The 26,727-nt window shown below is 57.1% G+C and overlaps 5 protein-coding genes across 5 annotated transcripts; all 5 read left to right on the plus strand.

The window, feature by feature from the left end:
* The first annotated feature begins 3,322 nt into the window (after positions 1 to 3,322).
* Positions 3,323 to 4,450, plus strand: LOC143169352 (feather keratin 1-like). Its single transcript, XM_076356680.1, has 2 exons — positions 3,323 to 3,340; positions 3,692 to 4,450. Exon 2 carries the CDS (start codon positions 3,713 to 3,715, stop codon positions 4,016 to 4,018), a length of 306 nt encoding a protein of 101 aa, XP_076212795.1. The 5' UTR covers positions 3,323 to 3,340; positions 3,692 to 3,712; the 3' UTR covers positions 4,019 to 4,450.
* Positions 4,451 to 8,815: 4,365 nt separating this feature from the next.
* Positions 8,816 to 9,676, plus strand: LOC143169363 (feather keratin 1-like). Its single transcript, XM_076356696.1, has 2 exons — positions 8,816 to 8,833; positions 9,203 to 9,676. The coding sequence occupies exon 2, from the start codon at positions 9,224 to 9,226 to the stop codon at positions 9,527 to 9,529; it is 306 nt and encodes a 101-aa protein (XP_076212811.1). The 5' UTR covers positions 8,816 to 8,833; positions 9,203 to 9,223; the 3' UTR covers positions 9,530 to 9,676.
* A 4,650-nt stretch (positions 9,677 to 14,326) lies between these two features.
* Positions 14,327 to 15,108, plus strand: LOC143169356 (feather keratin 1-like). The gene is made up of 2 exons (XM_076356686.1): positions 14,327 to 14,344; positions 14,717 to 15,108. The coding sequence occupies exon 2, from the start codon at positions 14,738 to 14,740 to the stop codon at positions 15,041 to 15,043; it is 306 nt and encodes a 101-aa protein (XP_076212801.1). The 5' UTR covers positions 14,327 to 14,344; positions 14,717 to 14,737; the 3' UTR covers positions 15,044 to 15,108.
* A 4,732-nt stretch (positions 15,109 to 19,840) lies between these two features.
* On the plus strand, positions 19,841 to 20,971 carry LOC143169357 (feather keratin 1-like). The gene is made up of 2 exons (XM_076356688.1): positions 19,841 to 19,858; positions 20,213 to 20,971. Exon 2 carries the CDS (start codon positions 20,234 to 20,236, stop codon positions 20,537 to 20,539), a length of 306 nt encoding a protein of 101 aa, XP_076212803.1. The 5' UTR covers positions 19,841 to 19,858; positions 20,213 to 20,233; the 3' UTR covers positions 20,540 to 20,971.
* A 4,355-nt stretch (positions 20,972 to 25,326) lies between these two features.
* LOC143169373 (feather keratin 1-like) lies at positions 25,327 to 26,210 on the plus strand. Its single transcript, XM_076356706.1, has 2 exons — positions 25,327 to 25,344; positions 25,699 to 26,210. Exon 2 carries the CDS (start codon positions 25,720 to 25,722, stop codon positions 26,023 to 26,025), a length of 306 nt encoding a protein of 101 aa, XP_076212821.1. The 5' UTR covers positions 25,327 to 25,344; positions 25,699 to 25,719; the 3' UTR covers positions 26,026 to 26,210.
* Positions 26,211 to 26,727: the final 517 nt, after the last annotated feature.

Below are 26,727 nucleotides of genomic sequence, written 5' to 3' on the forward strand. Positions count from 1 at the left end.
ATCTGACCACGTCCCCTCCCTGAGCATCCCCAGGCACGTGGCGCTGCAGGGTCCTGCCAGCCCTCGCTCGCTGGGGAGCTGCGGGAAGCCTCCTTGCTTTCCCAGTGGTGCTGGGTTGTGCTCCAAGCTGAGGAGGCCTTTGGGGCGTGGTAAAGAAGGCATGCTGAAGCACGGATGCCAGGAGAAGACATATCGCCTGGGACCCAGGGATGAGTCCCAACCAGTGGGGAGATGTTTTCTGCAACCCTTTCTTTCCACCCATTCAGCATTCAGGAGAGCTCCTCACCGCAGCCCGGTCTCTTTGGCCGGGAAGATGAGGCCTGTGCGTCTGTTCCCTTCCACCCTCCATGCCTCTCCCCAAGGCTGACCCTTCCCCCGCAGGCAGATCTACCCAGATGAGGTTCAAGGGCTCTAAGATCGTAGCATAGTTCAGTCCCCCGTCCGTACTGATGCAAGAGGTTCCTCCCTTCCAGCTGCAGGACTCGCCATTTGTCATTCCTGAATGCCACGGGGCTCCTGTGGCCCAGTCCGCCAGCAGGTCGAGGTCTCCCTTGACAGCAGCCCTGCCCTGGAGCACATCAGCTGGCTTGTACGGGTTGACTTTTCTCAGGCAGTCCTTGATTTGATGCCCACCCACTGCTGGGAGGGCTCCCCCTCCTTCCTTCAACTCTTTCAGAGGGCACAGCAGCCTGGGAGACCTTGTGGGTGAAGACTGAGAGAGAGAAGGCGTTGGCTGCCCCCAGCCTGCTCTCTGTCCACTTTCAGGAAATCAGCCGCCCTAGCCAGCAGTGGGCCCACATTTTCCTCCATCAGCCTTCAGCTACTCTTGTAGGGGTGGATGTTGCTCCTGATGCTTGTTGCCTGTTGCTCTTGATGCCCCTTGAAGACTCCAGGCAGGCTGAGCTTTGGCTCTCCTAGCAGCATCCCAACATGCCTAGGAATTATTTCCAAATTCCTCCTTTGCAGCTCATCCCTCCTTCCACCTCCCGGATGCTGCCTTTTGACGTTGCTGCTCTTGCCTTGAGTAGCCCACTTAGCCAAAGCCGGACTGCTGAGACGTCTGTTTGATTTCCTGAGTGTTGGGCTGGACCCTTCTTGCTCTTCGACCGTGAGGTGCCTAAGGCGCTGCCAGCTTTCCTGAGCTCTTTTGAGCTTCACAGCTGCCTCCATGGCATCCTGCCTACCAGCTGCCCGACTAGGCTGAAGTCAGCGTGCCTGAAGCCCAGGGCTGTACTCTGCTACTTGCTTTCCTCCCTGCCATCAGGTCTTGAACACCAGTGTTTCTCAGGTGTGACAACCAAGGCTGCCCTTCATTCCAGTGCTCCCAGCCAGTTCTTCCTTCTTAGGGGCAGCTGTGCAGCACCCCTCTTTTGCCCATGACAGAATCGCAGGATCCTTGAGGTTGGCAGGGACCTCTGGAGATCGTCTAGTCCAACCGTCCCTGCTCAAAGCGCGGTCAGCCTTTGGAGGATGCTCAGGGCCAAGTCCTGTCAAGCTCTGGATACCTACAAGGATGGAGAATCCACAACCTGTCCGTGGCAACCCCAGCTGGCACTTGAGCACCCTCACACTAACAAAGTCTTTTCTTATGTTTTTGTGGAATTTCCCGTGTTTCAATATGTGCCTATTACCTCTTGGCCCTTCACTGGATGGGGCTCAGGAGAGTCTGGCTCTACGTTCTTGACTCTCTCCCATCAGCTCTTTTGCCCATCGCTAAGAACTTAGGGGGCCTTCTCTCCTCCAGGGTGAAGAACACCACCTCTCACAGCCCCTCCTGCCTCAGGGGCTCCAGTCGCTTCATGGGCTCCGTGGCCCTTTGCTGGACTCGCACCAGTACGGCCGTGCACCTCTCATACTTGGGAGCCAGGAACTGGACAGCAGTTGTGGTCTCAATAGTCTTGTGCCAAGAAGAAGGATCACCTTCCGCGATCTGATAGCAAACCTCTTCCTAATGCAGCCCAGGATGCTGTCGGATGCCATTTCCACAAGGGTGCAGGCTGCCTCATGCTGTCCACCAGGACCCACGTCCTCTGGTGCAAAGTTCTTTGGCAGCCCATCAGCCCCGGCCTGTAGTGGTGCAGGAGGTTCTTCCTTCCCCACTGCAGGACTTTGCATAAAGGGGTTAAACACTATTGGCCCCGGTCTGGACCCCTGCGGTGCACCAGGAGAGAGTGTCTGCCAGCTGGACTTCGTGCCACTCATCACAACCCTTGGAGACCAGCAGCCATGCCAGATTTCCATCCCCTGCACTGCCCTCTTCCCCAGCCTGTATTTTGTCAGTTGGTCTGTAAGGATTGCTACAGCAGACAGCGTCAAAAGCCTTGGTTAGATGAGATTAACAACATTTGCTGAATGTCCCTCACCCACCGGAGCCAGGCACGTCATCAAAGAAGGCCGTGAGGTTGGTCAGGCCTGCTTTCCCCTCCATAAATCCATGCTGACCACTTCTTGTCCTTTCATCTTGCGAAAGGGCTTCCAGGATGATTTGCTCCATCACCTTTGCAGAGATCGAGGTGAGCCTGACCGGCCTGCCATTCCCTGGCTCCTCCTTCGTGCCCTTCTTGAAGACAGGAGGCCCATTAGCTTTCTTCCGGTCCTCAGAGGCATTCCTTGACTGCCGGGACTTTCAAAGGGAGTTGAGAGCGGCCTTGTAGAGACACCAACTAACCCCCTCGGGGGCATGGCACCTGGTCGCATGCGCTCATGTCAGTCCAATCTGTTTAAATGCTCCCACACCTGATCCTCCTCTACTGCAGGTAAGTCTTCCCGGCTCCAGACGTTCTGAGGAATATCAGGAGCCTGATCTCTCAAGAGAAAACCCTGCCAATAAAGGCCAAGGCCAAGAACCCTTGGACTACCTCTGCCTTTCCCGTAACCCCTGTCCCCAGCGAAGCTGCCCCATTCAGTGCTGGGGCTGCCTTTGACCAAGCCTTGCTTTTGCCGACGACCTACCTGGGAGAAGCCCTTCTGGTTGCCCTCCACATGCTTTGCCTGATTCAATGCCACGTGGACCTCTCCAGCACTTAGGAGGCATCTTGTGCCTGCAATGACACGATCCTGCCTGGCATATCCTTGGGCCTCTCTTTCCAGCACATGAAAGGAACCTGCATGGCAGACCAGGCGTGTCAGAAATGAGGAAATGAAATGGCAGCACTGACAGAAACCAAAACACAACCAGTGCCATTAGGTAGGCTATTTTGCTTTGGAGGTGAGTCTGCTGGAAAATTACTGCCCGCCTGCAGTGACTGTGGGCCTGGGGCGGTGCAGGAGCCGTATAAAAGCGGGCCCTTCTCCTCATTCTCTCACCCACTCCTCTCGCCTTCATCTCCTTGGGAACAACGTGAGTTTGCAGCCATTTCTTGTCTTCCTCCTCCTCCTCCTCCTCCTCCTCCTCCTCCTCCTCCTCCTCCTCCTCTGCGATTTCTCAGCACATACCTGTCTCTTTGTCCTATGCTGGGTCTTGAGTCTGGTTGCCACGGGAGAGGGAAGGGAGAAGAAGGTGTGGCGTGGAGAGAGGTTGGAGCTTGGCTGGGGTGTCTCCTGAGCTATGGGCTAGGTCAGGACCTCCCTGGGCTTTGTCGCTCTTGGTGGGGCTCCTCTGGGCTGAGGGAAAGGGTCTCCCTCATGGTGGGCTGACGGGCTGCACTCCAACTACCCCTCGTGCTTTATTATCCCCTGCCCTCTCTCCCAGCTGCACCTCCAGCCACAAGACATGTCCTGCTACAACCCGTGCCTGCCATGCCAGCCCTGTGGCCCGACCCCGCTGGCCAACAGCTGCAATGAGCCCTGTGTCAAGCAGTGCCAGGACTCCACCGTCGTCATCCAGCCCTCCCCCGTGGTGGTGACCCTGCCCGGCCCCATCCTCAGCTCCTTCCCGCAGAACACCGCCGTGGGATCCTCCTCCTCCGCTGCCGTTGGCAGCATCCTCAGCTCTCAGGGAGTGCCCATCTCCTCCGGAGGTTTTGGCCTCTCCGGCCTCGGCAGCGGCTACTGCGGCAGGAGGTGCCTCCCCTGCTAAAGCTGCTGGCGATGGCCCTGGGGAAGGCCCCCAGGGACCCACAAGACGGTACCGGACTGGGGACGGACCATCGGCTTGCTGCTTTCAGAGGGGCCGAGCAACCCCAGCACCCCTTGCAAAAGGACGGGGCCAGCCTTGGTCCTCAGAAAGCACGGCCCATGCCTGCCTTTCCCCTCTTCCACTCTCTCCTTTCCCTCTTGCGTCCTGGTTCTCTTGTGCTGCCCTGGGCTGTGAGCCCCACAAAGCCAGCCTAGGGAGGACCTGCTGGCCCTGCTCCCTCTGTGGGGCAGGCAGATGGACACCTGGCGGGACCTCCGCCACAGCCGTGGGGCGCGGACTCCTTTCTGCCCCTGGTGCTCCCCGCACTAGGGACTCCAACTCAGAGCGGCCTCGTTTCCCTCTTTTGACTCATTAAAGTTCTGCTGCATCCCAGCCCATGCCTCTGTGTCATCCTCTCCCCTGCAGATGCTCTCCTAAGATGCCCAGGGGGAGAGGTGTTGCTCAGGGGTGGTTCTGGGAGGGGGTTGCTGGGGACAGTCGTGCAGTGATTGTCAACACAATTGTTGCATTGAGTGTGCTTAGTCATGCATTGAGTGACCCTATGGTTTCTAAGTTTCTCTGCCGATTTGGGTCGGGATAGAGTTACGCTACCTTGTTCAGTGACTACCGTCCACTTTGCTGTGTACACCTTTCCTTTCTCCTCAGTGAGCTCGACACTGTGATGCAAGCAGTCAGGAGGGAATGTGGTATTGACAAGACACAGGCACTAGCTTCCCGGGAGAGGCCAGGAGAACCCATCCTAACCATAGCATTCTCAAAGGGAGGAACACAGTGCAGAGGGATGCCTTATCATAGAACCATGCTATCATAGAATCATAGAATGGTTTGGGTTGGAAGAGACCTTTAAAGATCATCTAGTCCAACCCTCCTGCCGTGGGCAGGGACATCTGTCACTAGATCATGTTACTCAAAGTTCCGTCAACCCTGACCTTGAACACTTCCAGTGAAGGGACATCCCATCAGTCTCTGGGCAATTTTTTGCAGTGTCTCATCACCCTCATCGCAAGAAATTTCTTCCTTATGTCCAATCTACATCTACCCTATTTGAGTTTAAAACTGTTGCTCCTTTTCCTGTCACTACAGACCTTGATAAAAGGTCCCTCTCCGACTTCCTTATAAGCCCCCTTTAAGTACTGAAAGGCTGCAGCAAGGTCTCCCCGGAGCCTTCTCTTCTCCAGGCTGAACAACCCCAACTCGCTCAGCCTGTCCTCACAGGAGATGAGTTCCATCCCTCTGATCATTTTTGTAGCCCTTCTCTGGACCCACTCCAACAGGTCCATGTCCTTCTTGTGCTGCGGACTCTAGAGAGGGATGCAGTACTCCAGCTGGGGTCTAACGAGAGTGGACTAGAAGCGGAGAATCACCTCCCTCGACCTGCTGGACACGCTTCTTTTTATGCAGCCCAGGATGGGGTTGGCTTTCTGGGCTGCGAGCACCTATTGCCGGCTCACGTCCAGCTTTTCATTCACCAGTACCCCCAAGTCCTTCTCAGCAGGGCTGCTCTCAATCCCTTCATCCCCCAGCCAGTATTGATACCGGGGGTTGCCCCGACCCAGGTGCAGGACCTTGCACTTGGCCGTGTTGAACCTCATGAGGTTCACATGGGCCCACTTCTCGAGCTTGTAAATTTGATCCCTCTTCTTGGCTCAGCACTGCTGAGACCACAGCTGCCACAAAGAGTGTCCAGTTCACGGCTCTCCAGTATGACAGAGGCATGGCCGTACTGGTGCGAGTCCAGCAAAGGGCCACGGAGCCCATGAAGCGACTGGAGCCCCTGAGGCAGGAGGGGCTGTGAGAGGTGGTGTTCTTCACCCTGGAGGAGAGAAGGCCCCCTAAGTTCTTAGCGATGGGCAAAAGAGCTGATGGGAGAGAGTCAAGAACGTAGAGCCAGACTCTCCTGAGCCCCATCCAGTGAAGGGCCAAGAGGTAATAGGCACATATTGAAACACGGGAAATTCCACAAAAACATAAGAAAAGACTTTGTTAGTGTGAGGGTGCTCAAGTGCCAGCTGGGGTTGCCACGGACAGGTTGTGGATTCTCCATCCTTGTAGGTATCCAGAGCTTGACAGGACTTGGCCCTGAGCATCCTCCAAAGGCTGACCGCGCTTTGAGCAGGGACGGTTGGACTAGACGATCTCTAGAGGTCCCTGCCAACCTCAAGGATCCTGCGATTCTGTCATGGGCAAAAGAGGGGTGCTGCACAGCTGCCCCTAAGAAGGAAGAACTGGCTGGGAGCACTGGAATGAAGGGCAGCCTTGGTTGTCACACCTGAGAAACACTGGTGTTCAAGACCTGATGGCAGGGAGGAAAGCAAGTAGCAGAGTACAGCCCTGGGCTTCAGGCACGCTGACTTCAGCCTAGTCGGGCAGCTGGTAGGCAGGATGCCATGGAGGCAGCTGTGAAGCTCAAAAGAGCTCAGGAAAGCTGGCAGCGCCTTAGGCACCTCACGGTCGAAGAGCAAGAAGGGTCCAGCCCAACACTCAGGAAATCAAACAGACGTCTCAGCAGTCCGGCTTTGGCTAAGTGGGCTACTCAAGGCAAGAGCAGCAACGTCAAAAGGCAGCATCCGGGAGGTGGAAGGAGGGATGAGCTGCAAAGGAGGAATTTGGAAATAATTCCTAGGCATGTTGGGATGCTGCTAGGAGAGCCAAAGCTCAGCCTGCCTGGAGTCTTCAAGGGGCATCAAGAGCAACAGGCAACAAGCATCAGGAGCAACATCCACCCCTACAAGAGTAGCTGAAGGCTGATGGAGGAAAATGTGGGCCCACTGCTGGCTAGGGCGGCTGATTTCCTGAAAGTGGACAGAGAGCAGGCTGGGGGCAGCCAACGCCTTCTCTCTCTCAGTCTTCACCCACAAGGTCTCCCAGGCTGCTGTGCCCTCTGAAAGAGTTGAAGGAAGGAGGGGGAGCCCTCCCAGCAGTGGGTGGGCATCAAATCAAGGACTGCCTGAGAAAAGTCAACCCGTACAAGCCAGCTGATGTGCTCCAGGGCAGGGCTGCTGTCAAGGGAGACCTCGACCTGCTGGCGGACTGGGCCACAGGAGCCCCGTGGCATTCAGGAATGACAAATGGCGAGTCCTGCAGCTGGAAGGGAGGAACCTCTTGCATCAGTACGGACGGGGGACTGAACTATGCTACGATCTTAGAGCCCTTGAACCTCATCTGGGTAGATCTGCCTGCGGGGGAAGGGTCAGCCTTGGGGAGAGGCATGGAGGGTGGAAGGGAACAGACGCACAGGCCTCATCTTCCCGGCCAAAGAGACCGGGCTGCGGTGAGGAGCTCTCCTGAATGCTGAATGGGTGGAAAGAAAGGGTTGCAGAAAACATCTCCCCACTGGTTGGGACTCATCCCTGGGTCCCAGGCGATATGTCTTCTCCTGGCATCCGTGCTTCAGCATGCCTTCTTTACCACGCCCCAAAGGCCTCCTCAGCTTGGAGCACAACCCAGCACCACTGGGAAAGCAAGGAGGCTTCCCGCAGCTCCCCAGCGAGCGAGGGCTGGCAGGACCCTGCAGTGCCACGTGCCTGGGGATGCTCAGGGAGGGGACGTGGCAGAAGGGCCCTGGATACAAAACCAGCTCTCAGACTACATCAAGGAGGTGATGCACTTCCCTGCCTTGCAGACACGGAGGCAGCTGGGACGCATCCCAGGAGAGCAAGGCAAGCTTTCTGGGATAGACTCTCCCTACCCATGGCGAGTCACACTCTAATTTTGGATTGGCCGTGTGTCAGCCTTTTGGCACGAGGCCAAGCCAGGAGTGGGTGCTGTCTGCAGGCCCGTGTCCCACGCAGGGCTGAATTCCCCTGTGGCTAGGGCAGCTCCATCCCTGACCGGTGAAATCGAGCTCTGAGCACTGGGCTGTACCCGAGTACAGAGCTCCAGGCCAGGCTATTGTGTGTCCTGCAGGTCAGCGTCCAAAGCGTGTGGCCAAAGTGTGCGGTGGTGCGAGGAGAGTGGGAGGAACAAGGCGCTGTCCCGAGCCCCAACACACCCCTCACGTAGTGAGGAGGGACACGACTCCACGGGGCTTGTTGAGGAATCAGAGGTTTTGGGAAGGTAACGTTCTCCTTCCGCAAGCCTGCTGATGGCACTGGCTGGGGACCCCCAGAGACTGCCATGAGAGGGGACGACTTTGCCAAAGAAACCAGCAAATGTCTCCAGCAAGGAGAGGCTTTCCTTGGGCGAAGGCATTTGAAACCAGCACCGCAGCCCACCTGCCTATAGAGGCAATGATCAGTGACTGCTGGAGCGAGCAGGGAGGCGGTCAGGGTGGGAGAAGGATGCGGCATGTCCTCAAGCCACAGGAGCCTTTGGGCACCCAGGAGAGGACTGCACTGGTGGGAAGACATGCCCGTCTTTCTTTCCAGGGAGTTGTAAACAACCTCACCAGATTTCCCCAGACCCATATTCTCTGTCTGCACAGCCACGTCTAGCACTTGGGGTCACATCTTCTGCCCATACTGACACGATCTTGCTCAGGAAAAACCTTGGGCCTCTCATCCCAATACTTCAAAAGAGCCTCTGTGGCGTAATGGTCATGTCAAAAATGAGGAAATGAAATGGCAGCACTGATGGAAACCAAAACACAACCAGTGCCATTAGGTAGGCTATTTTGCTTTGGAGGTGAGTCTGCTGGAAAATTACTGCCCGCCTGCAGTGACTGTGGGCCTGGGGCGGTGCAGGAGCCGTATAAAAGCGGGCCCTTCTCCTCATTCTCTCACCCACTCCTCTCGCCTTCATCTCCTTGGGAACAACGTGAGTTTGCAGCCATTTCTTGTCTTCCTCCTCCTCCTCCTCCTCCTCCTCCTCCTCCTCCTCCTCCTCCTCCTCCTCCTCCTCCTCCTCCTCTGCGATTTCTCAGCACATACCTGTCTCTTTGTCCTATGCTGGGTCTTGAGTCTGGTTGCCATGGGAGAGGGAAGGGAGAAGAAGGTGTGGCGTGGAGAGAGGTTGGAGCTTGGCTGGGGTGTCTCCTGAGCTATGGGCTAGGTCAGGACCTCCCTGGGCTTTGTCGCTCTTGGTGGGGCTCCTCTGGGCTGAGGGAAAGGGTCTCCCTCATGGTGGGCTGACGGGCTGCACTCCAACTACCCCTCGTGCTTTATTATCCCCTGCCCTCTCTCCCAGCTGCACCTCCAGCCACAAGACATGTCCTGCTACAACCCGTGCCTGCCATGCCAGCCCTGTGGCCCGACCCCGCTGGCCAACAGCTGCAATGAGCCCTGTGTCAAGCAGTGCCAGGACTCCACCGTCGTCATCCAGCCCTCCCCCGTGGTGGTGACCCTGCCCGGCCCCATCCTCAGCTCCTTCCCGCAGAACACCGCCGTGGGATCCTCCTCCTCCGCTGCCGTTGGCAGCATCCTCAGCTCTCAGGGAGTGCCCATCTCCTCCGGAGGTTTTGGCCTCTCCGGCCTCGGCAGCGGCTACTGCGGCAGGAGGTGCCTCCCCTGCTAAAGCTGCTGGCGATGGCCCTGGGGAAGGCCCCCAGGGACCCACAAGACGGTACCAGACTGGGGACGGACCATCGGCTTGCTGCTTTCAGAGGGGCCGAGCAACCCCAGCACCCCTTGCAAAAGGACGGGGCCAGCCTTGGTCCTCAGAAAGCACAGCCCATGCCTGCCTTTCCCCTCTTCCACTCTCTCCTTTCCCTCTTGCGTCCTGGTTCTCTTGTGCTGCCCTGGGCTGTGAGCCCCACAAAGCCAGCCTAGGGAGGACCTGCTGGCCCTGCTCCCTCTGTGGGGCAGGCAGATGGACACCTGGCGGGACCTCCGCCACAGCCGTGGGGCGCGGACTCCTTTCTGCCCCTGGTGCTCCCCGCACTAGGGACTCCAACTCAGAGCGGCCTCGTTTCCCTCTTTTGACTCATTAAAGTTCTGCTGCATCCCAGCCCATGCCTCTGTGTCATCCTCTCCCCTGAAGATGCTCTCCTAAGATGCCCAGGGGGAGAGGTGTTGCTCAGGGGTGGTTCTGGGAGGGGGTTGCAGGGGACAGTCGTGCAGTGATTGTCAACACAATTGTTGCATTGAGTGTGCTTAGTCATGCATTGAGTGACCCTATGGTTTCTAAGTTTCTCTGCCGATTTGGGTCGGGATAGAGTTACGCTACCTTGTTCAGTGACTACCGTCCACTTTGCTGTGTACACCTTTCCTTTCTCCTCAGTGAGCTCGACACTGTGATGCAAGCAGTCGGGAGGGAATGTGGTATTGACAAGACACAGGCACTAGCTTCCCGGGAGAGGCCAGGAGAACCCATCCTAACCATAGCATTCTCAAAGGGAGGAACACGGTGCAGAGGGATGCCTTATCATAGAACCATGCTATCATAGAATCATAGAATGGTTTGGGTTGGAAGAGACCTTTAAAGATCATCTAGTCCAACCCTCCTGCTGTGGGCAGGGACATCTGTCACTAGATCATGTTACTCAAAGTTCCGTCAACCCTGACCTTGAACACTTCCAATGAAGGGACATCCCATCAGTCTCTGGGCAACTTTTTGCAGTGTCTCATCACCCTCATCGCAAGAAATTTCTTCCTTATGTCCAATCTACATCTACCCTATTTGAGTTTAAAACTGTTGCTCCTTTTCCTGTCACTACAGACCTTGATAAAAGGTCCCTCTCCGACTTCCTTATAAGCCCCCTTTAAGTACTGAAAGGCTGCAGCAAGGTCTCCCCGGAGCCTTCTCTTCTCCAGGCTGAACAACCCCAACTCGCTCAGCCTGTCCTCACAGGAGATGAGTTCCATCCCTCTGATCATTTTTGTAGCTCTTCTCTGGACCCACTCCAACAGGTCCATGTCCTTCTTGTGCTGCGGACTCTGGAGCGGGATGCAGTACTCCAGGTGGGGTCTAACGAGAGTGGACTAGAAGCGGAGAATCACCTCCCTCGACCTGCTGGACACGCTTCTTTTTATGCAGCCCAGGATGGGGTTGGCTTTCTGGGCTGCGAGCACCTATTGCCGGCTCATGTCCAGCTTTTCATTCACCAGTACCCCCAAGTCCTTCTCGGCAGGGCTGCTCTCAATCCCTTCATCCCCCAGCCAGTATTGATACCGGGGGTTGCCCCGACCCAGGTGCAGGACCTTGCACTTGGCCTTGTTGAACCTCATGAGGTTCACATGGGCCCACTTCTCGAGCTTGTAAATTTGATCCCTCTTCTTGGCTCAGCACTGCTGAGACCACAGCTGCCACAAAGAGTGTCCAGTTCACGGCTCTCCAGTATGACAGAGGCATGGCCGTACTGGTGCGAGTCCAGCAAAGGGCCACGGAGCCCATGAAGCGACTGGAGCCCCTGAGGCAGGAGGGGCTGTGAGAGGTGGTGTTCTTCACCCTGGAGGAGAGAAGGCCCCCTAAGTTCTTAGCGATGGGCAAAAGAGCTGATGGGAGAGAGTCAAGAACGTAGAGCCAGACTCTCCTGAGCCCCATCCAGTGAAGGGCCAAGAGGTAATAGGCACATATTGAAACACGGGAAATTCCACAAAAACATAAGAAAAGACTTTGTTAGTGTGAGGGTGCTCAAGTGCCAGCCGGGGTTGCCACGGACAGGTTGTGGATTCTCCATCCTTGTAGGTATCCAGAGCTTGACAGGACTTGGCCCTGAGCATCCTCCAAAGGCTGACCGCGCTTTGAGCAGGGACGGTTGGACTAGACAATCTCCAGAGGTCCCTGCCAACCTCAAGGATCCTGCGATTCTGTCATGGGCAAAAGAGGGGTGCTGCACAGCTGCCCCTAAGAAGGAAGAACTGGCTGGGAGCACTGGAATGAAGGGCAGCCTTGGTTGTCACACCTGAGAAACACTGGTGTTCAAGACCTGATGGCAGGGAGGAAAGCAAGTAGCAGAGTACAGCCCTGGGCTTCAGGCACGCTGACTTCAGCCTAGTCGGGCAGCTGGTAGGCAGGATGCCATGGAGGCAGCTGTGAAGCTCAAAAGAGCTCAGGAAAGCTGGCAGCGCCTTAGGCACCTCACGGTCGAAGAGCAAGAAGGGTCCAGCCCAACACTCAGGAAATCAAACAGACGTCTCAGCAGTCCGGATTTGGCTAAGTGGGCTACTCAAGGCAAGAGCAGCAACGTCAAAAGGCAGCATCCGGGAGGTGGAAGGAGGGATGAGCTGCAAAGGAGGAATTTGGAAATAATTCCTAGGCATGTTGGGATGCTGCTAGGAGAGCCAAAGCTCAGCCTGCCTGGAGTCTTCAAGGGGCATCAAGAGCAACAGGCAACAAGCATCAGGAGCAACATCCACCCCTACAAGAGTAGCTGAAGGCTGATGGAGGAAAATGTGGGCCCACTGCTGGCTAGGGTGGCTGATTTCCTGAAAGTGGACAGAGAGCAGGCTGGGGGCAGCCAACGCCTTCTCTCTCTCAGTCTTCACCCACAAGGTCTCCCAGGCTGCTGTGCCCTCTGAAAGAGTTGAAGGAAGGAGGGGGAGCCCTCCCAGCAGTGGGTGGGCATCAAATCAAGGACTGCCTGAGAAAAGTCAACCCGTACAAGCCAGCTGATGTGCTCCAGGGCAGGGCTGCTGTCAAGGGAGACCTCGACCTGCTGGCGGACTGGGCCACAGGAGCCCCGTGGCATTCAGGAATGACAAATGGCGAGTCCTGCAGCTGGAAGGGAGGAACCTCTTGCATCAGTACGGACGGGGGACTGAACTATGCTACGATCTTAGAGCCCTTGAACCTCATCTGGGTAGATCTGCCTGCGGGGGAAGGGTCAGCCTTGGGGAGAGGCATGGAGGGTGGAAGGGAACAGACGCACAGGCCTCATCTTCCCGGCCAAAGAGACCGGGCTGCGGTGAGGAGCTCTCCTGAATGCTGAATGGGTGGAAAGAAAGGGTTGCAGAAAACATCTCCCCACTGGTTGGGACTCATCCCTGGGTCCCAGGCGATATGTCTTCTCCTGGCATCCGTGCTTCAGCATGCCTTCTTTACCACGCCCCAAAGGCCTCCTCAGCTTGGAGCACAACCCAGCACCACTGGGAAAGCAAGGAGGCTTCCCGCAGCTCCCCAGCGAGCGAGGGCTGGCAGGACCCTGCAGTGCCACGTGCCTGGGGATGCTCAGGGAGGGGACGTGGCAGAAGGGCCCTGGATACAAAACCAGCTCTCAGACTACATCAAGGAGGTGATGCGCTTCCCTGCCTTGCAGACACGGAGGCAGCTGGGACGCGTCCCAGGAGAGCAAGGCAAGCTTTCTGGGATAGACTCTCCCTACCCATGGCGAGTCACACTCTAATTTTGGATTGGCCGTGTGTCAGCCTTTTGGCACGAGGCCAAGCCAGGAGTGGGTGCTGTCTGCAGGCCCGTGTCCCACGCAGGGCTGAATTCCCCTGCGGCTAGGGCAGCTCCATCCCTGACCGGTGAAATCGAGCTCTGAGCACTGGGCTGTACCCGAGTACAGAGCTCCAGGCCAGGCTATTGTGTGTCCTGCAGGTCAGCGTCCAAAGCGTGTGGCCAAAGTGTGCGGTGGTGCGAGGAGAGTGGGAGGAACAAGGCGCTGTCCCGAGCCCCAACACACCCCTCACGTAGTGAGGAGGGACACGACTCCACGGGGCTTGTTGAGGAATCAGAGGTTTTGGGAAGGCAACGTTCTCCTTCCGCAAGCCTGCTGACGGCACTGGCTGGGGACCCCCAGAGACTGCCATGAGAGGGGACGACTTTGCCAAAGAAACCAGCAAATGTCTCCAGCAAGGAGAGGCTTTCCTTGGGCGAAGGCATTTGAAACCAGCACCGCAGCCCACCTGCCTATAGAGGCAATGATCAGTGACTGCTGGAGCGAGCAGGGAGGCGGTCAGGGTGGGAGAAGGATGCGGCATGTCCTCAAGCCACAGGAGCCTTTGGGCACCCAGGAGAGGACTGCACTGGTGGGAAGACATGCCCGTCTTTCTTTCCAGGGAGTTGTAAACAACCTCACCAGATTTCCCCAGACCCATATTCTCTGTCTGCACAGCCACGTCTAGCACTTGGGGTCACATCTTCTGCCCATACTGACACGATCTTGCTCAGGAAAAACCTTGGGCCTCTCATCCCAATACTTCAAAAGAGCCTCTGTGGCGTAATGGTCATGTCAAAAATGAGGAAATGAAATGGCAGCACTGATGGAAACCAAAACACAACCAGTGCCATTAGGTAGGCTATTTTGCTTTGGAGGTGAGTCTGCTGGAAAATTACTGCCCGCCTGCAGTGACTGTGGGCCTGGGGCGGTGCAGGAGCCGTATAAAAGCGGGCCCTTCTCCTCATTCTCTCACCCACTCCTCTCGCCTTCATCTCCTTGGGAACAACGTGAGTTTGCAGCCATTTCTTGTCTTCCTCCTCCTCCTCCTCCTCCTCCTCCTCCTCCTCCTCCTCCTCCTCCTCCTCCTCCTCCTCCTCCTCCTCTGCGATTTCTCAGCACATACCTGTCTCTTTGTCCTATGCTGGGTCTTGAGTCTGGTTGCCATGGGAGAGGGAAGGGAGAAGAAGGTGTGGCGTGGAGAGAGGTTGGAGCTTGGCTGGGGTGTCTCCTGAGCTATGGGCTAGGTCAGGACCTCCCTGGGCTTTGTCGCTCTTGGTGGGGCTCCTCTGGGCTGAGGGAAAGGGTCTCCCTCATGGTGGGCTGACGGGCTGCACTCCAACTACCCCTCGTGCTTTATTATCCCCTGCCCTCTCTCCCAGCTGCACCTCCAGCCACAAGACATGTCCTGCTACAACCCGTGCCTGCCATGCCAGCCCTGTGGCCCGACCCCGCTGGCCAACAGCTGCAATGAGCCCTGTGTCAAGCAGTGCCAGGACTCCACCGTCGTCATCCAGCCCTCCCCCGTGGTGGTGACCCTGCCCGGCCCCATCCTCAGCTCCTTCCCGCAGAACACCGCCGTGGGATCCTCCTCCTCCGCTGCCGTTGGCAGCATCCTCAGCTCTCAGGGAGTGCCCATCTCCTCCGGAGGTTTTGGCCTCTCCGGCCTCGGCAGCGGCTACTGCGGCAGGAGGTGCCTCCCCTGCTAAAGCTGCTGGCGATGGCCCTGGGGAAGGCCCCCAGGGACCCACAAGACGGTACCGGACTGGGGACGGACCATTGGCTTGCTGCTTTCAGAGGGGCCGAGCAACCCCAGCACCCCTTGCAAAAGGACGGGGCCAGCCTTGGTCCTCAGAAAGCACGGCCCATGCCTGCCTTTCCCCTCTTCCACTCTCTCCTTTCCCTCTTGCGTCCTGGTTCTCTTGTGCTGCCCTGGGCTGTGAGCCCCACAAAGCCAGCCTAGGGAGGACCTGCTGGCCCTGCTCCCTCTGTGGGGCAGGCAGATGGACACCTGGCGGGACCTCCGCCACAGCCGTGGGGCGCGGACTCCTTTCTGCCCCTGGTGCTCCCCGCACTAGGGACTCCAACTCAGAGCGGCCTCGTTTCCCTCTTTTGACTCATTAAAGTTCTGCTGCATCCCAGCCCATGCCTCTGTGTCATCCTCTCCCCTGCAGACGCTCTCCTAAGATGCCCAGGGGGAGAGGTGTTGCTCAGGGGTGGTTCTGGGAGGGGGTTGCTGGGGACAGTCGTGCAGTGATTGTCAACACAATTGTTGCATTGAGTGTGCTTAGTCATGCATTGAGTGACCCTATGGTTTCTAAGTTTCTCTGCCGATTTGGGTCGGGATAGAGTTACGCTACCTTGTTCAGTGACTACCGTCCACTTTGCTGTGTACACCTTTCCTTTCTCCTCAGTGAGCTCGACACTGTGATGCAAGCAGTCAGGAGGGAATGTGGTATTGACAAGACACAGGCACTAGCTTCCCGGGAGAGGCCAGGAGAACCCATCCTAACCATAGCATTCTCAAAGGGAGGAACACGGTGCAGAGGGATGCCTTATCATAGAACCATGCTATCATAGAATCATAGAATGGTTTGGGTTGGAAGAGACCTTTAAAGATCATCTAGTCCAACCCTCCTGCCGTGGGCAGGGACATCTGTCACTAGATCATGTTACTCAAAGTTCCGTCAACCCTGACCTTGAACACTTCCAGTGAAGGGACATCCCATCAGTCTCTGGGCAACTTTTTGCAGTGTCTCATCACCCTCATCGCAAGAAATTTCTTCCTTATGTCCAATCTACATCTACCCTATTTGAGTTTAAAACTGTTGCTCCTTTTCCTGTCACTACAGACCTTGATAAAAGGTCCCTCTCCGACTTCCTTATAAGCCCCCTTTAAGTACTGAAAGGCTGCAGCAAGGTCTCCCCGGAGCCTTCTCTTCTCCAGGCTGAACAACCCCAACTCGCTCAGCCTGTCCTCACAGGAGATGAGTTCCATCCCTCTGATCATTTTTGTAGCCCTTCTCTGGACCCACTCCAACAGGTCCATGTCCTTCTTGTGCTGCGGACTCTGGAGCGGGATGCAGTACTCCAGGTGGGGTCTAACGAGAGTGGACTAGAAGCGGAGAATCACCTCCCTCGACCTGCTGGACACGCTTCTTTTTATGCAGCCCAGGATGGGGTTGGCTTTCTGGGCTGCGAGCACCTATTGCCGGCTCATGTCCAGCTTTTCATTCACCAGTACCCCCAAGTCCTTCTCGGCAGGGCTGCTCTCAGTCCCTTCATCCCCCAGCCAGTATTGATACCGGGGGTTGTCCCGACCCAGGTGCAGGACCTTGCACTTGGCCTTGTTGAACCTCATGAGGTTCACATGGGCCCACTTCTCGAGCTTGTAAATTTGATCCCTCTTCTTGGCTCAGCACTGCTGAGACCACAGCTGCCACAAAGAGTGTCCAGTTCACGGCTCTCCAGTATGACAGAGGCATGGCCGTACTGGTGCGAGTCCAGCAAAGGGCCACGGAGCCCATGAAGCGACTGGAGCCCCTGAGGCAGGAGGGGCTGTGAGAGGTGGTGTTCTTCACCCTGGAGGAGAGAAGGCCCCCTAAGTTCTTAGCGATGGGCAAAAGAGCTGATGGGAGAGAGTCAAGAACGTAGAGCCAGACTCTCCTGAGCCCCATCCAGTGAAGGGCCAAGAGGTAATAGGCACATATTGAAACACGGGAAATTCCACAAAAACATAAGAAAAGACTTTGTTAGTGTGAGGGTGCTCAAGTGCCAGCTGGGGTTGCCACGGACAGGTTGTGGATTCTCCATCCTTGTAGGTATCCAGAGCTTGACAGGACTTGGCCCTGAGCATCCTCCAAAGGCTGACCGCGCTTTGAGCAGGGACGGTTGGACTAGACGATCTCCAGAGGTCCCTGCCAACCTCAAGGATCCTGCGATTCTGTCATGGGCAAAAGAGGGGTGCTGCACAGCTGCCCCTAAGAAGGAAGAACTGGCTGGGAGCACTGGAATGAAGGGCAGCCTTGGTTGTCACACCTGAGAAACACTGGTGTTCAAGACCTGATGGCAGGGAGGAAAGCAAGTAGCAGAGTACAGCCCTGGGCTTCAGGCACGCTGACTTCAGCCTAGTCGGGCAGCTGGTAGGCAGGATGCCATGGAGGCAGCTGTGAAGCTCAAAAGAGCTCAGGAAAGCTGGCAGCGCCTTAGGCACCTCACGGTCGAAGAGCAAGAAGGGTCCAGCCCAACACTCAGGAAATCAAACAGACGTCTCAGCAGTCCGGCTTTGGCTAAGTGGGCTACTCAAGGCAAGAGCAGCAACGTCAAAAGGCAGCATCCGGGAGGTGGAAGGAGGGATGAGCTGCAAAGGAGGAATTTGGAAATAATTCCTAGGCATGTTGGGATGCTGCTAGGAGAGCCAAAGCTCAGCCTGCCTGGAGTCTTCAAGGGGCATCAAGAGCAACAGGCAACAAGCATCAGGAGCAACATCCACCCCTACAAGAGTAGCTGAAGGCTGATGGAGGAAAATGTGGGCCCACTGCTGGCTAGGGCGGCTGATTTCCTGAAAGTGGACAGAGAGCAGGCTGGGGGCAGCCAACGCCTTCTCTCTCTCAGTCTTCACCCACAAGGTCTCCCAGGCTGCTGTGCCCTCTGAAAGAGTTGAAGGAAGGAGGGGGAGCCCTCCCAGCAGTGGGTGGGCATCAAATCAAGGACTGCCTGAGAAAAGTCAACCCGTACAAGCCAGCTGATGTGCTCCAGGGCAGGGCTGCTGTCAAGGGAGACCTCGACCTGCTGGCGGACTGGGCCACAGGAGCCCCGTGGCATTCAGGAATGACAAATGGCGAGTCCTGCAGCTGGAAGGGAGGAACCTCTTGCATCAGTACGGACGGGGGACTGAACTATGCTACGATCTTAGAGCCCTTGAACCTCATCTGGGTAGATCTGCCTGCGGGGGAAGGGTCAGCCTTGGGGAGAGGCATGGAGGGTGGAAGGGAACAGACGCACAGGCCTCATCTTCCCGGCCAAAGAGACCGGGCTGCGGTGAGGAGCTCTCCTGAATGCTGAATGGGTGGAAAGAAAGGGTTGCAGAAAACATCTCCCCACTGGTTGGGACTCATCCCTGGGTCCCAGGCGATATGTCTTCTCCTGGCATCCGTGCTTCAGCATGCCTTCTTTACCACGCCCCAAAGGCCTCCTCAGCTTGGAGCACAACCCAGCACCACTGGGAAAGCAAGGAGGCTTCCCGCAGCTCCCCAGCGAGCGAGGGCTGGCAGGACCCTGCAGCGCCACGTGCCTGGGGATGCTCAGGGAGGGGACGTGGCAGAAGGGCCCTGGATACAAAACCAGCTCTCAGACTACATCAAGGAGGTGATGCGCTTCCCTGCCTTGCAGACACGGAGGCAGCTGGGACGCGTCCCAGGAGAGCAAGGCAAGCTTTCTGGGATAGACTCTCCCTACCCATGGCGAGTCACACTCTAATTTTGGATTGGCCGTGTGTCAGCCTTTTGGCACGAGGCCAAGCCAGGAGTGGGTGCTGTCTGCAGGCCCGTGTCCCACGCAGGGCTGAATTCCCCTGCGGCTAGGGCAGCTCCATCCCTGACCGGTGAAATCGAGCTCTGAGCACTGGGCTGTACCCGAGTACAGAGCTCCAGGCCAGGCTATTGTGTGTCCTGCAGGTCAGCGTCCAAAGCGTGTGGCCAAAGTGTGCGGTGGTGCGAGGAGAGTGGGAGGAACAAGGCGCTGTCCCGAGCCCCAACACACCCCTCACGTAGTGAGGAGGGACACGACTCCACGGGGCTTGTTGAGGAATCAGAGGTTTTGGGAAGGCAACGTTCTCCTTCCGCAAGCCTGCTGACGGCACTGGCTGGGGACCCCCAGAGACTGCCATGAGAGGGGACGACTTTGCCAAAGAAACCAGCAAATGTCTCCAGCAAGGAGAGGCTTTCCTTGGGCGAAGGCATTTGAAACCAGCACCGCAGCCCACCTGCCTATAGAGGCAATGATCAGTGACTGCTGGAGCGAGCAGGGAGGCGGTCAGGGTGGGAGAAGGATGCGGCATGTCCTCAAGCCACAGGAGCCTTTGGGCACCCAGGAGAGGACTGCACTGGTGGGAAGACATGCCCGTCTTTCTTTCCAGGGAGTTGTAAACAACCTCACCAGATTTCCCCAGACCCATATTCTCTGTCTGCACAGCCACGTCTAGCACTTGGGGTCACATCTTCTGCCCATACTGACACGATCTTGCTCAGGAAAAACCTTGGGCCTCTCATCCCAATACTTCAAAAGAGCCTCTGTGGCGTAATGGTCATGTCAAAAATGAGGAAATGAAATGGCAGCACTGATGGAAACCAAAACACAACCAGTGCCATTAGGTAGGCTATTTTGCTTTGGAGGTGAGTCTGCTGGAAAATTACTGCCCGCCTGCAGTGACTGTGGGCCTGGGGCGGTGCAGGAGCCGTATAAAAGCGGGCCCTTCTCCTCATTCTCTCACCCACTCCTCTCGCCTTCATCTCCTTGGGAACAACGTGAGTTTGCAGCCATTTCTTGTCTTCCTCCTCCTCCTCCTCCTCCTCCTCCTCCTCCTCCTCCTCCTCCTCCTCCTCTGCGATTTCTCAGCACATACCTGTCTCTTTGTCCTATGCTGGGTCTTGAGTCTGGTTGCCACGGGAGAGGGAAGGGAGAAGAAGGTGTGGCGTGGAGAGAGGTTGGAGCTTGGCTGGGGTGTCTCCTGAGCTATGGGCTAGGTCAGGACCTCCCTGGGCTTTGTCGCTCTTGGTGGGGCTCCTCTGGGCTGAGGGAAAGGGTCTCCCTCATGGTGGGCTGACGGGCTGCACTCCAACTACCCCTCGTGCTTTATTATCCCCTGCCCTCTCTCCCAGCTGCACCTCCAGCCACAAGACATGTCCTGCTACAACCCGTGCCTGCCATGCCAGCCCTGTGGCCCGACCCCGCTGGCCAACAGCTGCAATGAGCCCTGTGTCAAGCAGTGCCAGGACTCCACCGTCGTCATCCAGCCCTCCCCCGTGGTGGTGACCCTGCCCGGCCCCATCCTCAGCTCCTTCCCGCAGAACACCGCCGTGGGATCCTCCTCCTCCGCTGCCGTTGGCAGCATCCTCAGCTCTCAGGGAGTGCCCATCTCCTCCGGAGGTTTTGGCCTCTCCGGCCTCGGCAGCGGCTACTGCGGCAGGAGGTGCCTCCCCTGCTAAAGCTGCTGGCGATGGCCCTGGGGAAGGCCCCCAGGGACCCACAAGACGGTACCGGACTGGGGACGGACCATCGGCTTGCTGCTTTCAGAGGGGCCGAGCAACCCCAGCACCCCTTGCAAAAGGACGGGGCCAGCCTTGGTCCTCAGAAAGCACGGCCCATGCCTGCCTTTCCCCTCTTCCACTCTCTCCTTTCCCTCTTGCGTCCTGGTTCTCTTGTGCTGCCCTGGGCTGTGAGCCCCACAAAGCCAGCCTAGGGAGGACCTGCTGGCCCTGCTCCCTCTGTAGGGCAGGCAGATGGACACCTGGCGGGACCTCCGCCACAGCCGTGGGGCGCGGACTCCTTTCTGCCCCTGGTGCTCCCCGCACTAGGGACTCCAACTCAGAGCGGCCTCGTTTCCCTCTTTTGACTCATTAAAGTTCTGCTGCATCCCAGCCCATGCCTCTGTGTCATCCTCTCCCCTGCAGATGCTCTCCTAAGATGCCCAGGGGGAGAGGTGTTGCTCAGGGGTGGTTCTGGGAGGGGGTTGCTGGGGACAGTCATGCAGTGATTGTCAACACAATTGTTGCATTGAGTGTGCTTAGTCATGCATTGAGTGACCCTATGGTTTCTAAGTTTCTCTGCTGATTTGGGTCGGGATAGAGTTACGCTACCTTGTTCAGTGACTACCGTCCACTTTGCTGTGTACACCTTTCCTTTCTCCTCAGTGAGCTCGACACTGTGATGCAAGCAGTCGGGAGGGAATGTGGTATTGACAAGACACAGGCACTAGCTTCCCGGGAGAGGCCAGGAGAACCCATCCTAACCATAGCATTCTCAAAGGGAGGAACACAGTGCAGAGGGATGCCTTATCATAGAACCATGCTATCATAGAATCATAGAATGGTTTGGGTTGGAAGAGACCTTTAAAGATCATCTAGTCCAACCCTCCTGCCGTGGGCAGGGACATCTGTCACTAGATCATGTTACTCAAAGTTCCGTCAACCCTGACCTTGAACACTTCCAATGAAGGGACATCCCATCAGTCTCTGGGCAACTTTTTGCAGTGTCTCATCACCCTCATCGCAAGAAATTTCTTCCTTATGTCCAATCTACATCTACCCTATTTGAGTTTAAAACTGTTGCTCCTTTTCCTGTCACTACAGACCTTGATAAAAGGTCCCTCTCCGACTTCCTTATAAGCCCCCTTTAAGTACTGAAAGGCTGCAGCAAGGTCTCCCCGGAGCCTTCTCTTCTCCAGGCTGAACAACCCCAACTCGCTCAGCCTGTCCTCACAGGAGATGAGTTCCATCCCTCTGATCATTTTTGTAGCCCTTCTCTGGACCCACTCCAACAGGTCCATGTCCTTCTTGTGCTGCGGACTCTAGAGCGGGATGCAGTACTCCAGCTGGGGTCTAACGAGAGTGGACTAGAAGCGGAGAATCACCTCCCTCGACCTGCTGGACACGCTTCTTTTTATGCAGCCCAGGATGGGGTTGGCTTTCTGGGCTGCGAGCACCTATTGCCGGCTCATGTCCAGCTTTTCATTCACCAGTACCCCCAAGTCCTTCTCGGCAGGGCTGCTCTCAGTCCCTTCATCCCCCAGCCAGTATTGATACCGGGGGTTGCCCCGACCCAGGTGCAGGACCTTGCACTTGGCCTTGTTGAACCTCATGAGGTTCACATGGGCCCACTTCTCGAGCTTGTAAATTTGATCCCTCTTCTTGGCTCAGCACTGCTGAGACCACAGCTGCCACAAAGAGTGTCCAGTTCACGGCTCTCCAGTATGACAGAGGCATGGCCGTACTGGTGCGAGTCCAGCAAAGGGCCACGGAGCCCATGAAGCGACTGGAGCCCCTGAGGCAGGAGGGGCTGTGAGAGGTGGTGTTCTTCACCCTGGAGGAGAGAAGGCCCCCTAAGTTCTTAGCGATGGGCAAAAGAGCTGATGGGAGAGAGTCAAGAACGTAGAGCCAGACTCTCCTGAGCCCCATCCAGTGAAGGGCCAAGAGGTAATAGGCACATATTGAAACACGGGAAATTCCACAAAAACATAAGAAAAGACTTTGTTAGTGTGAGGGTGCTCAAGTGCCAGCTGGGGTTGCCACGGACAGGTTGTGGATTCTCCATCCTTGTAGGTATCCAGAGCTTGACAGGACTTGGCCCTGAGCATCCTCCAAAGGCTGACCGCGCTTTGAGCAGGGACGGTTGGACTAGACGATCTCCAGAGGTCCCTGCCAACCTCAAGGATCCTGCGATTCTGTCATGGGCAAAAGAGGGGTGCTGCACAGCTGCCCCTAAGAAGGAAGAACTGGCTGGGAGCACTGGAATGAAGGGCAGCCTTGGTTGTCACACCTGAGAAACACTGGTGTTCAAGACCTGATGGCAGGGAGGAAAGCAAGTAGCAGAGTACAGCCCTGGGCTTCAGGCACGCTGACTTCAGCCTAGTCGGGCAGCTGGTAGGCAGGATGCCATGGAGGCAGCTGTGAAGCTCAAAAGAGCTCAGGAAAGCTGGCAGCGCCTTAGGCACCTCACGGTCGAAGAGCAAGAAGGGTCCAGCCCAACACTCAGGAAATCAAACAGACGTCTCAGCAGTCCGGCTTTGGCTAAGTGGGCTACTCAAGGCAAGAGCAGCAACGTCAAAAGGCAGCATCCGGGAGGTGGAAGGAGGGATGAGCTGCAAAGGAGGAATTTGGAAATAATTCCTAGGCATGTTGGGATGCTGCTAGGAGAGCCAAAGCTCAGCCTGCCTGGAGTCTTCAAGGGGCATCAAGAGCAACAGGCAACAAGCATCAGGAGCAACATCCACCCCTACAAGAGTAGCTGAAGGCTGATGGAGGAAAATGTGGGCCCACTGCTGGCTAGGGCGGCTGATTTCCTGAAAGTGGACAGAGAGCAGGCTGGGGGCAGCCAACGCCTTCTCTCTCTCAGTCTTCACCCACAAGGTCTCCCAGGCTGCTGTGCCCTCTGAAAGAGTTGAAGGAAGGAGGGGGAGCCCTCCCAGCAGTGGGTGGGCATCAAATCAAGGACTGCCTGAGAAAAGTCAACCCGTACAAGCCAGCTGATGTGCTCCAGGGCAGGGCTGCTGTCAAGGGAGACCTCGACCTGCTGGCGGACTGGGCCACAGGAGCCCCGTGGCATTCAGGAATGACAAATGGCGAGTCCTGCAGCTGGAAGGGAGGAACCTCTTGCATCAGTACGGACGGGGGACTGAACTATGCTACGATCTTAGAGCCCTTGAACCTCATCTGGGTAGATCTGCCTGCGGGGGAAGGGTCAGCCTTGGGGAGAGGCATGGAGGGTGGAAGGGAACAGACGCACAGGCCTCATCTTCCCGGCCAAAGAGACCGGGCTGCGGTGAGGAGCTCTCCTGAATGCTGAATGGGTGGAAAGAAAGGGTTGCAGAAAACATCTCCCCACTGGTTGGGACTCATCCCTGGGTCCCAGGCGATATGTCTTCTCCTGGCATCCGTGCTTCAGCATGCCTTCTTTACCACGCCCCAAAGGCCTCCTCAGCTTGGAGCACAACCCAGCACCACTGGGAAAGCAAGGAGGCTTCCCGCAGCTCCCCAGCGAGCGAGGGCTGGCAGGACCCTGCAGCGCCACGTGCCTGGGGATGCTCAGGGAGGGGACGTGGTCAGATACAAAACCAGCTCTCAGACTACATCAAGGAGGTGATGCGCTTCCCTGCCTTGCAGACACGGAGGCAGCTGGGACGCGTCCCAGGAGAGCAAGGCAAGCTTTCTGGGATAGACTCTCCCTACCCATGGCGAGTCACACTCTAATTTTGGATTGGCCGTGTGTCAGCCTTTTGGCACGAGGCCAAGCCAGGAGTGGGTGCTGTCTGCAGGCCCGTGTCCCACGCAGGGCTGAATTCCCCTGCGGCTAGGGCAGCTCCATCCCTGACCGGTGAAATCGAGCTCTGAGCACTGGGCTGTACCCGAGTACAGAGCTCCAGGCCAGGCTATTGTGTGTCCTGCAGGTCAGCGTCCAAAGCGTGTGGCCAAAGTGTGCGGTGGTGCGAGGAGAGTGGGAGGAACAAGGCGCTGTCCCGAGCCCCAACACACCCCTCACGTAGTGAGGAGGGACACGACTCCACGGGGCTTGTTGAGGAATCAGAGGTTTTGGGAAGGCAACGTTCTCCTTCCGCAAGCCTGCTGACGGCACTGGCTGGGGACCCCCAGAGACTGCCATGAGAGGGGACGACTTTGCCAAAGAAACCAGCAAATGTCTCCAGCAAGGAGAGGCTTTCCTTGGGCGAAGGCATTTGAAACCAGCACCGCAGCCCACCTGCCTATAGAGGCAATGATCAGTGACTGCTGGAGCGAGCAGGGAGGCGGTCAGGGTGGGAGAAGGATGCGGCATGTCCTCAAGCCACAGGAGCCTTTGGGCACCCAGGAGAGGACTGCACTGGTGGGAAGACATGCCCGTCTTTCTTTCCAGGGAGTTGTAAACAACCTCACCAGATTTCCCCAGACCCATATTCTCTGTCTGCACAGCCACGTCTAGCACTTGGGGTCACATCTTCTGCCCATACTGACACGATCTTGCTCAGGAAAAACCTTGGGCCTCTCATCCCAATACTTCAAAAGAGCCTCTGTGGCGTAATGGTCATGTCAAAAATGAGGAAATGAAATGGCAGCACTGATGGAAACCAAAACACAACCAGTGCCATTAGGTAGGCTATTTTGCTTTGGAGGTGAGTCTGCTGGAAAATTACTGCCCGCCTGCAGTGACTGTGGGCCTGGGGCGGTGCAGGAGCCGTATAAAAGCGGGCCCTTCTCCTCATTCTCTCACCCACTCCTCTCGCCTTCATCTCCTTGGGAACAACGTGAGTTTGCAGCCATTTCTTGTCTTCCTCCTCCTCCTCCTCCTCCTCCTCCTCCTCCTCCTCCTCCTCCTCCTCCTCTGCGATTTCTCAGCACATACCTGTCTCTTTGTCCTATGCTGGGTCTTGAGTCTGGTTGCCACGGGAGAGGGAAGGGAGAAGAAGGTGTGGCGTGGAGAGAGGTTGGAGCTTGGCTGGGGTGTCTCCTGAGCTATGGGCTAGGTCAGGACCTCCCTGGGCTTTGTCGCTCTTGGTGGGGCTCCTCTGGGCTGAGGGAAAGGGTCTCCCTCATGGTGGGCTGACGGGCTGCACTCCAACTACCCCTCGTGCTTTATTATCCCCTGCCCTCTCTCCCAGCTGCACCTCCAGCCACAAGACATGTCCTGCTACAACCCGTGCCTGCCATGCCAGCCCTGTGGCCCGACCCCGCTGGCCAACAGCTGCAATGAGCCCTGTGTCAAGCAGTGCCAGGACTCCACCGTCGTCATCCAGCCCTCCCCCGTGGTGGTGACCCTGCCCGGCCCCATCCTCAGCTCCTTCCCGCAGAACACCGCCGTGGGATCCTCCTCCTCCGCTGCCGTTGGCAGCATCCTCAGCTCTCAGGGAGTGCCCATCTCCTCCGGAGGTTTTGGCCTCTCCGGCCTCGGCAGCGGCTACTGCGGCAGGAGGTGCCTCCCCTGCTAAAGCTGCTGGCGATGGCCCTGGGGAAGGCCCCCAGGGACCCACAAGACGGTACCGGACTGGGGACGGACCATCGGCTTGCTGCTTTCAGAGGGGCCGAGCAACCCCAGCACCCCTTGCAAAAGGACGGGGCCAGCCTTGGTCCTCAGAAAGCACGGCCCATGCCTGCCTTTCCCCTCTTCCACTCTCTCCTTCCCCTCTTGCGTCCTGGTTCTCTTGTGCTGCCCTGGGCTGTGAGCCCCACAAAGCCAGCCTAGGGAGGACCTGCTGGCCCTGCTCCCTCTGTAGGGCAGGCAGATGGACACCTGGCGGGACCTCCGCCACAGCCGTGGGGCGTGGACTCCTTTCTGCCCCTGGTGCTCCCCGCACTAGGGACTCCAACTCAGAGCGGCCTCGTTTCCCTCTTTTGACTCATTAAAGTTCTGCTGCATCCCAGCCCATGCCTCTGTGTCATCCTCTCCCCTGCAGATGCTCTCCTAAGATGCCCAAGGGGAGAGGTGTTGCTCAGGGGTGGTTCTGGGAGGGGGTTGCTGGGGACAGTTGTGCAGTGATTGTCAACACAATTGTTGCATTGAGTGTGCTTAGTCATGCATTGAGTGACCCTATGGTTTCTAAGTTTCTCTGCTGATTTGGGTCGGGATAGAGTTACGCTACCTTGTTCAGTGACTACCGTCCACTTTGCTGTGTACACCTTTCCTTTCTCCT

The sequence above is a fragment of the Aptenodytes patagonicus genome, chromosome 20 (assembly GCF_965638725.1).
Source record: "Aptenodytes patagonicus chromosome 20, bAptPat1.pri.cur, whole genome shotgun sequence".
Classification (NCBI taxonomy): Eukaryota; Metazoa; Chordata; class Aves; order Sphenisciformes; family Spheniscidae; genus Aptenodytes; species Aptenodytes patagonicus.

Bases quoted from the DNA above. Each gene is read 5' to 3' on its own strand.
- LOC143169352 (XM_076356680.1), top strand. From the start codon at position 3,713: ATGTCCTGCTACAACCCGTGCCTGCCATGCCAGCCCTGTGGCCCGACC.
- LOC143169363 (XM_076356696.1), top strand. From the start codon at position 9,224: ATGTCCTGCTACAACCCGTGCCTGCCATGCCAGCCCTGTGGCCCGACC.
- LOC143169356 (XM_076356686.1), top strand. From the start codon at position 14,738: ATGTCCTGCTACAACCCGTGCCTGCCATGCCAGCCCTGTGGCCCGACC.
- LOC143169357 (XM_076356688.1), top strand. From the start codon at position 20,234: ATGTCCTGCTACAACCCGTGCCTGCCATGCCAGCCCTGTGGCCCGACC.
- LOC143169373 (XM_076356706.1), top strand. From the start codon at position 25,720: ATGTCCTGCTACAACCCGTGCCTGCCATGCCAGCCCTGTGGCCCGACC.